At 43.7% G+C, this 13,330-nt stretch overlaps 1 protein-coding gene across 1 annotated transcript in view; it reads left to right on the top strand.

Annotated features, from left to right (window-relative positions):
• The first annotated feature begins 377 nt into the window (after positions 1 to 377).
• Positions 378 to 13,330, top strand: part of LOC138793211 (transcription elongation factor A protein 3-like) — a 44,241-nt gene continuing 31,288 nt past the window's right edge. The window contains exons 1-6 of the mRNA XM_069971620.1: positions 378 to 733; positions 7,745 to 7,807; positions 7,935 to 8,040; positions 8,162 to 8,234; positions 10,170 to 10,205; positions 11,598 to 11,642. Coding sequence (XP_069827721.1) covers positions 665 to 733; positions 7,745 to 7,807; positions 7,935 to 8,040; positions 8,162 to 8,234; positions 10,170 to 10,205; positions 11,598 to 11,642 — 392 coding nt within the window. The 5' untranslated portion in view covers positions 378 to 664. The remainder of the gene's footprint in view (positions 734 to 7,744; positions 7,808 to 7,934; positions 8,041 to 8,161; positions 8,235 to 10,169; positions 10,206 to 11,597; positions 11,643 to 13,330) is intronic.

The following is a 13,330-nucleotide window of genomic DNA, read 5'->3' as shown; positions in this document are numbered from 1 at the left end:
TTTAACCAATGTGTGAGATAGGCTTATATCGTACCGTCTAAACGCTGATCGTTATGAAAAAAAAATCGTTACTCCCACATCGTAATCGTACGATCGGGCCAATTATCGTTTTGTGTAATTTGTCTATTTGATTATTGTTGGTGTTTTCAATGAAGTATGGTATTATAGATTGTGACGCCATTACATGTTATGAATTGTGAAGCACCTGTAGTTACAGGGTCACTGTCCCGCCACGTGTAGACACGCTCGCTGCAAGTAACACAACATGTGGTTTGTTGAACTTGCAGTGTTTGGAGTATCCCGTGTTCCCAGCTGTCACTGCCCACCCCCTCCGTCTGTGTCCGGCTCAAAGACCTTGGTACTATTTATAATTCGGGTCACACCCACCACACTGGCACCAAGTAAGACAAGCCTGTATACACTCAGCCTAGCTGTATACCCGCAGCGTGACACACTACACACAACACCAATGTATACAATAACAAGTGTTACGTGGAAATTACATTTCACTACTCTCACTACACAAAACCAGTAGCCACCCAGTCATACCAGTATAAAGTCACACCCACCTCACCTGTACTATGCAACTCGGTAACAAAAACAAACGCTGACGGATTGGTGCACCTATACGTATACTGGAGTTACTTCTTTTATACAAAACCATATGGGGACAGAAGAAGATCTGCTGAGAATCGGCAGGAGGCTGGAGAAGAGGATCAGCGAGCAGAGCACGGTACGTTTTTTGGTGACTATTGTTATTGAATTGCAGATCTGGAGAGATTTTATTAGTAAATGTACTGTATTCTATATGTAGTCTATAGGGACCTACATCTCATCTATAGAAACATATGTGCCTATGCTCACTAAAATACATACACCACGCTTGTCCAGGCTTAGAAAAACATGGCCGCTTTCTTACAAAAACAGCACCTCTCCTGTCTTCATTTTGTGTGTAGTTATGCAAATCAGTCCCATTGAAGTGAATGGAGCTGTAATACCACACACAACCTGAGGACAGGGGTGGCGCTGTTTTTGCATGAAAGTAGCTGTGTTTTTTTCTAATCCTGGATAGCCCGGTCACTTATTACGTGCCATGTGTACTGTACTGGAGTTAATTCAGGAACTGTTCCAAGTGATAGTGGTCTTGGAACACAACCAGTGTGAATAGGACACAGTAGGACAAAGTGACAAGAGTCGTTTAAAAAAATCTGGGAATATGCAGGGTTGGAAAATATAAGAAAGAGAGCTTGGTAAGGAAGCAGTGAGTGGGCTCAGCCCTAAGAAAGAGGGAGCATGTGAAACATGAGATGTAAAGAAGAGGAGGGGTGCAAGATATGAATAGCGAGCGGCGCAGAAAGTGACTGAACAGGTGAATAAGAGGGGTGAGAGAGGGGGGTGTAATGGGCCAAATAGAGAAATCTAGGCAAAAAAACACAGCAAATAACAGTGGCCCTGTATAGAAAGAAGCCACCGCCGTGTGCTACGCCGCTTACTCGCTAAATTGCACTTATTGTTCAGGTTTGTTGCAGAACAATGAAGAGAATTGTTTAGAAAAAACAAGTGAAATATCATGAACACAATAGGCTAAACGCGAGAGAACAAAGGTGGTCGGTATAGTAGGTGGGTAGCGTGAACTCGCCAATAAACATGGAAATGGAACTGAGTAGGGCTTCAATGCTGCTATTATTCCGAGTCTATATTACCCCCCATTATCCCCTACTTATAGAGGATGCTGGTTATTACATTATACATAATCATAGGGTGGTTTACATACGGAACGTTTCCTCTATCATGGAAGATAGTGCTTCCATGTATGCTGGCTAAGGAGGTATGGCCCTTTATATGTATAGTGTATCTACATATGGATAAATGGAAAATGAAGCTAGACAATAATGGAAAATAGATTTTTCCCTGTTTTGTTAGAACCTGGAATTTAAAGGGATTTTGGAAGTTCTATACGATTTGATATACACACTAGTCCACATTCAATGGCCCATATTTAAAGAGACTCTGTACCCACAATCTGACCCCCCAAACCACTTGTACCTTCGGATAGCTGCTTTTATTCCAAGATCTGTCCTGGGGTCCGTTCGGCAGGTGATGCAGTTATTGTCATAAAAACAACTTTTAATCCTGCAGCGCTGTGTCTAACGGCCGGGGCTTACATTTGCATATGCATTAGGCTGGCACCACCTCTCCGTCCTTCCTCCCCACCCTCCTCATCATTAGGAATGCTCAAGGCAGATTGCTTCCTATTCCCCACCTGTGTGTATAATGAACATGGGCTGGATCGTTAATGCACCTGTGCAAAGCTCAAACAGCAGTAAATGTTCCTGGATCATTCCTAATGCTGAGGGGGGGGGGGAGGAAGGACGTTCCGGCCCTTAGACACAGCGCTGACGGATTGTTTTTATGACAATAACTGCATCCCCTGCCGAACGGACCCCAGGACAGATCTTGGATTAAAAGCAGCTATCCGAAGGTACAAGTGGTTTGGGGGGTCAGATTATGGGTACGGAGTCGCTTTAATAATGTGTCTCTGCCAGAAAGAAATGTGGCTGTAAAGGTGTCGCATATGACTTTTCTCCACATTTAAAGGAGAGGTCTGTCGAAAATTTTTATTAAAGTGTTGTATTGCGCCTGTGTTATCCTTGATCGTAAATTAACGTTGCTGCAGCGTCGGGTATAGGCTGCAGCAACGTTAATTTACTGTGCAGCGGTGAAAGGGGGTTAAAAACGATCGCAATAACGATTTTTCTTACGATTTATTCGTCTAAACGCTGATGGTTATAAAAAACAAATCGTTGTTTCAAAATCGTTAAACGATCGATTGGGCGAATTATCCCTGTGTGTAAACGCAGCATTTCATCCCTCAGAGGCCTATTCATCGGAGCGATAATCGGCCAAATTGGGCCGATTATCGCTCCGTGGAATAGAGAGAACGATCAGCCGATGATTGTGTCATCGGCTGATCGTTCATTTAGGTTCAAACCTAAAATCATCGGTCGCCACCCGCGCATCACTGCGTGAAATAGCGGTGCACGGTGGGAGGCCGGCGATTTAAAAACATACATTACCTGTCCAGGCTGCAGGTCTTCTCCCGGTCCCGTGCTGCAGCAGCTTCGGTGCGGCCTGTCTGAGCTGACAGACCGCTCAGCCAATTACTGGTCGGGACCGCCGCGGCCAGTGATTGGCTGAGCGGTCTGTCTGAGCTCCGAAGCTGCTGTGGCTCACGGGACCGGGAGAAGGAGCGCAGAAAACTTGCAGCCTGGATAGGTAAAGTATGAAACAAGGGCTGCAAGGACATCGGTAACGATGTCCCTGCAGCCCTCGCTAAACGATTGTCGGGCCGCGAAATAGGCCCAGTAAACGAATGCTCGTTGTTGATTGGGCCCTGGTCGGCCTGTGGAATAGGACCCTCTCGGCTCTCTCCTGGATCTCCTCTTACCTCTCCGACCACCCTATCAGTGTCTCCCACTCCCACACCACCTCCTCTCCTCGTCCCTTACTGTTGGTGTACCACAAGGCTCCATCCTAGGGTCTCTTCTCTTCTCCAATCCATCCCATCTATTCTGAGTGAAGCTTTGGCGCCTTTCTACTTGAATCTTCATGGCACTGTAATGACACAGCCGCATGTTGTTGTTGTCTCTCTCTCTCTCTCTCTCTCTAGAACAAGTGTTGTCTCTTCCTTTCCACTAACCAGGAAACCCCTATTTTATATAGGGTTGTGTGACAGGAAGTGTAGGTGAGAGAGAGTGCAGAAGTGTATAGAGTGTAAACACAGGCTGAACCGTTCCATAGACTGCAGCTGTGCACAGGGGTAGTGAGACACCTAGTGGCTGGAGTGGAGATCACCGCTCTCAGAACTTGGTGTGACACCTGAGAGAGTTACTTTACTTGGGTAGGATAATAACTTAGGGAGTAACCTGTGGTGGGACACTACATAAGCACCGAAGGATTACATCAAACCAGTGAGCTGGCACAAACTATTTTCTATTCCAAAGTTTAGAAATACATTTTTGGAGCAGTCAATGGAACAATGGACTTCAAAATGATTAAAGTGATAAATACTAAAGTTCCAAGTGCAAGTAAACATGTGCTGTCGTACTACAAGTGCAATAATAGGTCTCTTCTTATATAATGGCACGCTGTTTTTCACTGTGAAATGGATAAAAGTGTACTACAAATAAATACTAAAGTGAGTAAGATATGCTGTAATAGTGAAAATGCAATAATCAAACTATTTTATAGTTGCACGTTAGATATCACTGTGGAACAGATGAAAGTACCTGTATGAGTCGTGCAATAAAAGCTTCATAGGTGTAGTAGTCCTCCAATGTTGGTGGTAATGGCAGGCCGAGAGTTGGTAAGTTGGGAGTGGCTCCAGGGTCCAATTATGGTGCAAATATGTGCAATATCTTCCCCAGTCTGTTTGGATAGGGATGCCCCGGCCGGCAGCTTATCCCCCCAAAAAAAGAAAACGATGAAAGCACGAACCCAACTGGCAAGTTCACGTAACCGAGTGACATCACTACCTCCCTCTACAGGTCCCCATAGAAGCTCAAAAACCAACGCGTTTCGGCAAAGTAAAGCGTTTGCCTTCGTCAGGGATTGTAAAAGTGATAATAGTATCACTCACACATAGTTTTATTTTCACTCAAAATAACCGTGATACAGTTGAGGGAACCGTCCCTTAACATATAATATTAATCGATTCATGAACGACCATTGTATGTTGAGTCCGTGACTCTAGGGTAATTGGTTCTGAAGCTGCAAAATATCACCCCAATAGATAGATAAAGCAAGTCCTTACATAGAGCAATCAGATAGAACTATTGGAAGCTGTAAATTACTTCCTATGTAGAAGACTGGACTGTTTTCAGGGTACTGTACAGTTCCATCAGGGTCCCAGAAAAATAAAATGAAGTCGCCCTCAACTGGTGCCTCAAGGAGCAACTCATTCTGGCACAGTGCTAAAGAGTGGCAAAGAGCAGTACAGGACATGTAGTATCACACTGTAGTGTAGAGAGGAGATACAAGACACACACAGCAGTACAGGACATGTAGTATTACACTGTACCGTAGAGAGGAGATACTAGACACACACAGCAGTACAGGACATGTAGTATCACACTATACTGTAGAGAGGAGATACTAGATACACAGCAGTACAGGACATGTAGTATCACACTGTAGTGTAGAGAGGAGATACTAGACACACAGCAGTACAGGACATGTAGTATCACACTATACTGTAGAGAGGAGATACTAGACACACACAGCAGTACAGGACATGTAGTATCACACTATACTGTAGAGAGGAGATACTAGACACACACAGCAGTACAGGACATGTAGTATAACACTATATTGTAGAGAGGAGATACTAAACACACACACACACACAGCAGTACAGGACATGTAGTATCACACTATATTGTAGAGAGGAGATACTAGACACACACAGCAGTACAGGACATGTAGTATCACACTATACTGTAGAGAGGAGATTCTAGACACATACAGCAGTACAGGACATGTATCACACTATACTGTAGAGAGGAGATACTAGATACACAGCAGTACAGGACATGTAGTATCACACTGTAGTGTAGAGAGGACATACTAGACACACAACAGTACAGGACATGTAGTATCACATTATACTGTAGAGAGGAGATACTAGACACACACAGCAGTACAGGACATGTAGTATCACACTATACTGTGGAGAGGAGATACTAGACACACAGCAGTACAGGACATGTAGTATCACACTATACTGTAGAGAGGAGATACTAGACACACACACAGCAGTACAGGACATGTAGTATCACACTGTACTGTAGAGAAGAGATACTAGACACACACAGCAGTACAGGACATGTAGTATCACACTGTACTGTAGAGAAGAGATACTAGACACACACAGCAGTACAGGACATGTAGTATCACACTGTACTGTAGAGAAGAGATACTAGACACACACAGCAGTACAGGACATGTAGTATCACACTATACTGTAGAGAGGAGATACTAGACCCACACAGCAGTATGGGACATGTAGTATCACACTATACTGTAGAGAGGAGATACTAGATACACACAGCAGTACAGGACATGTAGTGTCACACTATACTGTTTGGATAGGGATGCCAGGCTGTTTGGATAGGGATGCCCCGGCCGGCAGCTTATCCCCCCAAAAAAGAAAACGATGAAAGCACGAACCCAACTGGCAAGTTCACGTAACCGAGTGACATCACTACCTCCCTCTACAGGTCCCCATAGAGGCTCAAAAACCAACGCGCTTCGGCAAAGTAAAGCGTTTGCCTTCGTCAGGGATTGTAAAAGTGATAATAGTATCACTCACACATAGTTTTATTTTCACTCAAAATAACCGTGATTAATCGATTCATGAACGACCATTGTATGTTGAGTCCGTGACTCTATGAGAAACGGGTAATTGGTTCTGAAGCTGTAAAATATCACCCCAATAGATAGCAGTACAGGACATGTAGTATCACTATATACTGTAGGGAGGAGATACTAGACACACACAGCAGTACAGGACATGTAGTATCACACTATACTGTAGAGAGGAGATACTAGACACACAGCAGTACAGGACATGTAGTATCACACTACACTGTAGGGAGGAGTTACTAGACGCACAGCAGTACATGACATGTAGTATCACACTATACTGTAGAGAGAAGATACTAGATACACACAGGAGTACAGGACATGTAGTATCACACTGTAGTGTACAGAGGAGATACCGGCAGCCAATCACTATAGGTACTTTAGTAATACTGGGGTTTTACCAGTAAAATGGCTACTTTTATTGATCAATCACGTACTTATTCACATGTCCTGCAGATCAGGACTGTCTGTAGCATTGTATGTTAAGTTTGGTTTCAAGTTACGATGGTCCAAAAATTTAAATTGTATGTTGTATATTGTATCCTGAGGCCAATGTAAGTTGAGAGATCACTTCATTTGGCTTCTGTTGTACTGTGTGTGAACCTAGCCTAAATAGACATATAGGGGGGATTTATCAATGTGGTGTAAAGCAGAATTGGCTTAGTTGCCCTTAGCGACCAATCAGATTCAACTTTTTATTCTTCACAGATACTTTGGAAAATGAAAGGTTGCAATTGGTTGCTAGGGGCAACTGGGCCAATTCTACTTTACACCAGTTTGATAAATCTCCCCCATAGTACGCACACAGCCTAAAGCAACTATAGAAATACACTACCACTTTTGCAAAGTTTTGGCCTTTTTTTAGTTTAACTGAATGGGTCCAAAGACAGGCTACAAAAATGGTAAAATATATCAGGCAAGTCTCAAAGAGAACCTGTCACCAAGACAGTGCTGTCTAATTTATCGGCATCATGTTATAGAGCAGGGAGAGCTGATCAGATTGATATATATCTTTGTGGGAAAAGATTCAGTACAACTAGTAATATGTTGATTGAAATCCCTGCTCATTCTGTGTTAAGGAGTCCAGTGGGCGGGGTCACTCAATGGACTGGACATAGAAACATCAGAGAGTTCAATCAATAAATTATAACTTAAACAAAATCTTTTCCCATAAAGATATATATCAATCCGATCAGCTCTTTCTGCTCTATAACATGATGCCGATAGCTTAGGTAGTAAAGGAAATACTAGATGGAGCAGGGGGCTCTATTGTAATTACTTTGTGGAATCAATAATTATTTTTGCTTTGCAATTATTACAGGATCGTATTCTGGATCTGTTGAAGGAGCTACAGAGATTTCAAGTAACAGTCTCCCTCCTAAGGGTACTTATACTAAGGGTACTTATACTACACAGACCATTAGCGATAAGGGGTTGTTAGAGGCAAGTGGTTAGGGGTGGTTTGTGCAAAAAAAAAAAAAAACTTAGGTACATTTTCCCCCCTTTTCCAGAGCACAAGGATTGGAGTGACTGTGAATAAGCTAAAGAAGCAAAGTAAGGATCAGGAGATTGGAGAGCTTGCCAAATCCATTATCCGAGATTGGAAAAGACTGTTGGGTATGTTACTGTCATATTTATGTAAATTTATATGTATATATTCATATTATGTAAATTTAATGACAGAAAAGACACTTATAAAAGTGCGACAATGTGCTTCCCATTTCTGTGTATTTCTTAGAAAATTCATACAAGAACAATGGAGCCCCTGCTGGTGCGGTTGTGCATTCTCCTACCAAGGTTGATCATGAAAAGTAAGAAATAAAAGACAACAAAACTAGTAAAAGCTATGCATACTTTTGCAACCATGTTTTTTCATTGTCCCTGGCAGTATATGTCTGAACATGAACTAAAACATAATCACTACTAGACTATGTTCAGTCCATTGAACTCAATAGGCCCAGTGAGGGTAGACTGTTTTACATGCATGCCTTTATTCTTACTATGCTGACTAGGGATAAGCGAGTTTACAGTAGTAGTGAAGCAAAGCACTTCGCTAGGCTGGGTGGTCGGCTGTCAGCCTGCTGCTACATGCCGCTCAGGTCTGGGTGCCTGGAAAAGTTGGATCCAGTCCTGGAAAACTTCTCCCAGTTTTTCAGGCATCTGAAGCAGAGTGGCATGAAGTTCAAAGGCAGCAGGCTGACTAGCTGATCTCCAAGCCTAAACGCTTTACCAGTACTGTTAATTCGCTCATCCCTAAAGCTGACATATACACTGATGTAATGTACATTAAAGCAAATGTACAATTTCAAAAACCAATCCAAAAGAAGTAACAGACACCGGCACTACCATAGGAGTACATAGGCGGCATAGGGTTATATGTAGACAGCAAGTTTTGGATGCACAGTATAAAGTATAAAGTCACTGGTTGGTGCTTACTTTCCCAGAAGATATGTATGTCCAGAATAATCAAAAAATGAAGAAAATAGGAGAGGGCACTCAGCATTAGTTGTGGTCTTCTTTATTCCAGTGCTTAATTTAAAAACACACAGGACATTCGGGGCTGATACGTAGGATGCCAGCACTTAGATGAATTGAGGTAAAAGCTGGTTCGCCCGCATGTGCGCTTCTTCGGACCTACCTAGGTAGGCCCGAAGAAGCGCGCATGTGCGCGAACCAGCTGTTGCCTCAATTCATCTTAGAGCTGGCGCCCTACATATCAGCCCCGAATGTGTGTTTTTTAATTAAGCACTAGAGATGAGCGAACTGGGTTCGGGTTCGAGTCGATCCGAACCCGAACGATCGGCATTTGATTAGCTGGGGCTGCTGAACTTGGATAAAGCTCTAAGGTTGTCTGGAAAACGTGGATACAGCCAATGACTATATCCATGTTTTCCACATAGCCTTAGGGCTTTATCCAACTTCAGCAGCCACCACTAATCAAATGCCGAAAGTTCAGGTTCGGATGGACTCGAGCATGCTCGAGGTTTGCTCATCTCTATTAAGCACCAAAATAAAGAAGATCACAACTAATGGTGAGGCCCTCTATTTTCTTTATTTTTTGATTTTACTGTACAATTTAAAAAAAATTACCTGGTTGGCACTAGCGGTTAGATCCTGGCACCACCATCCATTTTTCAAACTTCCATCTGATTCCTACGCCGGTTTCTGAATATGCACATAAGGTTGCTTGGTGCACTGCAGACTGGCCCAGCGACCCCAAAGCCCTAATGTCTCCTCAACTGGGAGATGCAGCTCTTTCAGGATGAAGTCTGGTTGGGAGGAGGGAATATCGATGCACAGGGGGCGCCGGGCTCATCTGCAGTGTACCGAGCGACCCTATTTGCATAACGAGAAACCGGTGGAGGTGGCAATAACCAGGTGGCGGTTTGAAAAATCGACGGCACCAATGCGACTTACGCTTCAGCGCCAACCTGGTCATATAGGAAAAAAATGTATTACGGAAATTGATACATTTTCTTTAATACTTTGAATATAACTTTAGCCATAAGTCAGTGAGAGAAGGGGTCAGAGTATACAAAATTTGTTGTCTGTTACCATGGTGACACATAGTCTGCATAGCACTTGTAAGAACAATTCTGTATACATTTTTATTCTTGCAAAGTTGCTTAATTGTATATGAATTGTCATGTTAAAAAAAAAAAGCAAAGGTAGGAGTCCTTCATATTATCTACAACTACAACGTCTCTTTTTCTCCCCTTTCATCTCTTCTCTAATTGCATATAAAGAAAGGAGAAAGAAGAAAAGAAGTTACATGTGAAACGGTAAGAATGGTAGAGATATTATATATATATATATATATATATATATATATATATATATATATATATATATATAAATATATATATATATAGTATATATATATCAAACTAAGGCTCTGTTTTTACGGGTGAACTGACCTCCAGTCATAATGGAGCCCGAATCTCAGTGATGAATCCATTTACCCATAATGGTCCGGTTTTTATCTTAGTAAGAGTACATTAGCAGTATTACAGACTGCATTGTACTTACTGGTAAAGCATCCATTTCCTCTGCCTTCCCCACTCCTGGTTGCTAGATTTATTTATTTCTTATTTTCTAACAACAGAAAAACGGCATGGAGCCCCATGAATCCCCCCCCCCTCGCGGTCAGTCTTTGGCAGGGCATCACCTGGCATTGACAGCTCCCTGCCCCCCACGGACAGCCTGGCTGCCCATTACCCTCATGCATATATCCCCAGTCCAATGAAGCCCACAGCGCTACTCCATTCTACTGACTCCCCGATGCATGACTGAATAACATCGCTCATGCCAGGGCCCCATAGCAAAAGCCCATTAGGAGCCCTTGTGGTTCAAGGTGCAGGAGCGGACTACCTTCTGCTTAACCCCTTATGTACTGCAGTGTGTAAGTCACCCAAAGTTCACTTACATGCTGCAGCACAAAACAGGTTAAAAAGCAGAAGAAAATGAGCTCTCTGCTTCTCTGCTCATGCACTGATAACCCCTGACCTCGAAGCTTGCAGCAGGAAAACAGAGATCCAGGTTATCAGAGCAGTGAACCAGAGATCTTCTTGTCTTCTGCTTTTGAACCCCTTTTTTGTGCAGCAGGTAAGTGAACTTTGGGTCACTTACACACTGCAGTACATAATGCGTTAAGCAGAAGGACACAGGACGCCTATTGTCTTCCCTGTGCATCCTTGGGCCCCCTCAACAGCATGGGCCCCATAGCAGCTGCCTGGCCTGCCTCTATGGTAGCTATGCCACTGGCTTATGCCAGTTGGGGGGGGGAGGCTGGCGAGCCAGCAAATGTGTGTGTGTGGGGGGGGGAGGGGGTCTTATGTGCTGACAGAGCCTGTATAAGGCTGGCAGGGGGTGGATGCAATGCAGTCTGGGCTCTTGGTTGTCCAGGACCCCTTAGCAGCTGTGTGGTCTGCCACAATGAGCGAATCAGATGAGTTTTGCTTTGTACTGATCTGCGCTTGTAAACCTCAGGCTGCCACCTCTGTGCACAGGGGGGATACCGCCCGGGACCGCCTGGAAAAGGTGGTCCCTGGGCGGAGATGGACTTCAGCTTATAAACCGGCAGTGGTGGGAGCATGTTTGGCCGATGAAATCTATTTTTTTTACTAACTTTACTAAAATCACTAAAACTATACAAAACTCTATGTCACCCACAGGCTTCCCTCTGCCACTGATAAGAGCCCGCACCCTGAGAAAGGAAGGTAACATACAAATAGGCTTATTACTTATTACTAAAGGCTGCTTGTAGTAAAGTTTCCTATAGGCCGCCACTGTGACAGTGTAAGGTGCATTCACACATTCTCTTTACAGTCCATACAAGATGTGCACCCATTCTAAGTACCCAGTTTAACAACCGTTTTTATATATAAAATGTTTATTCTTAAAGGGGTACCCCAGAGGGGAAAAAAAATCAACGTATGTCAAAAATGTATACAGATTTGTAAATTACTTCTATTAAAATATCTTCAGTCTTCCAGTACTTATCAGCTGCTGTATGTCATGCAGGTAGTGGTGTATTCTTTCCACAGTGCTCTCTGCTGCCACCTCTGTCTATGTCAGGAACTATCCAGAGCATGAGCAAGAGCATGGACAGTTCCTGACTTAAACAGAGGTGGCAGTAGAGAGCACTGTGCCAGACTGGAGAGAATATACCACTTCCTGCAGGACACACAGCAGCTGATAAGTACTGGAAGGCTGGAGATTTTACAAGAGTACATCTTTAATTGGCAACCAATGCCGATATCTACTATAGTCTTACAGTAACCGTCTGCTAACACTGAATGCTATCAGTTAATAGAGAAACTGTGTAATAATAGAAAAAACCCAATAATGAGCCATGTAAAGTGTACATAAAGGCTATTAGATGGCAGCGGCTCGATAACTATGGTCATTAAAGTGCTGGAAAGTCCATAATTAAGTACAATTGTAGGATGTGTATGAGGTCACTGTATGGATTACACATACGCAAAATACGAGACCATTCTAGATAAGTTGTGATCTGAGCACTCAGCAGGAATTATAGCCTATAAATGACATGACAATATTGCTGTCAGGATAGCAGAGGTCCGCAATACAACATGGGATTATTCTCAAGTACATGTCTCTTATCAAAACTGCTATACTTGGTAGGAGTAATGACTGATAGTGATATGACGCAGATCTCACCCCTATAGGTGAATATAAATTCTACTATTAGGCTATGTTCACACAACGTATAGGGAACGTCCGGTCTCTGCCCGGATCATCCCGATGATCTGTCTGCCCGGATGTTCTTTCCGGCCGCAGAGCTCTGATGTGGGCGCATCAGCGCGCGCCCGCATCAGAGCTTCCCATAGCACACAATGAAGCAAGCGGCCGGAGCTGCTCGCTTCACTGTGTGAACTGACAGGGTTTCCTACGGCCGCAGAAAACTGACATGTCAGTTATTGCGGCCTGTGCAGGATCCCGTCCGGAGCGCATACGATGTGTGTACGCTCCGGCCGTGATCCCATAGAACAATAGGTATTGTTCACCCATACAATGCCGATGGCAACAACAGCCGTACTTTTACGTAGTGTGAACATAGCCTAATTCTGGAAGCAGAATGGGGTTCTGTGAGAGACCTCCTCGGTAGTGTTGAACGGACCTTTCAAACTGAACACTTGGAATTCGATTTTCCATGTCTGCAGAAGTTGGCAGTCTATGGCTGTATCCATTTTTTCTAGGACTCCCTAGGGCAGCATGCACCTCCTGCAGCTGTGGGGAATCTCATGGCGAGCATTCAGGAGACCGTTAACAAAGCCAAACCGTTTGACAGGTCCACTGAACACTACTCCTAGGCTATTAAGGTCCTATTACACTGCCCGATCTTAGGGCCCTATTCCACCGGACGATTATCGTTCAGATTATC

This window comes from Dendropsophus ebraccatus, chromosome 5, assembly GCF_027789765.1.
Source record: "Dendropsophus ebraccatus isolate aDenEbr1 chromosome 5, aDenEbr1.pat, whole genome shotgun sequence".
Classification (NCBI taxonomy): Eukaryota; Metazoa; Chordata; class Amphibia; order Anura; family Hylidae; genus Dendropsophus; species Dendropsophus ebraccatus.
The sequence above is the reverse complement of the archived record's forward strand: the minus strand, read 5'-3'. Positions and strand labels throughout refer to the sequence as shown.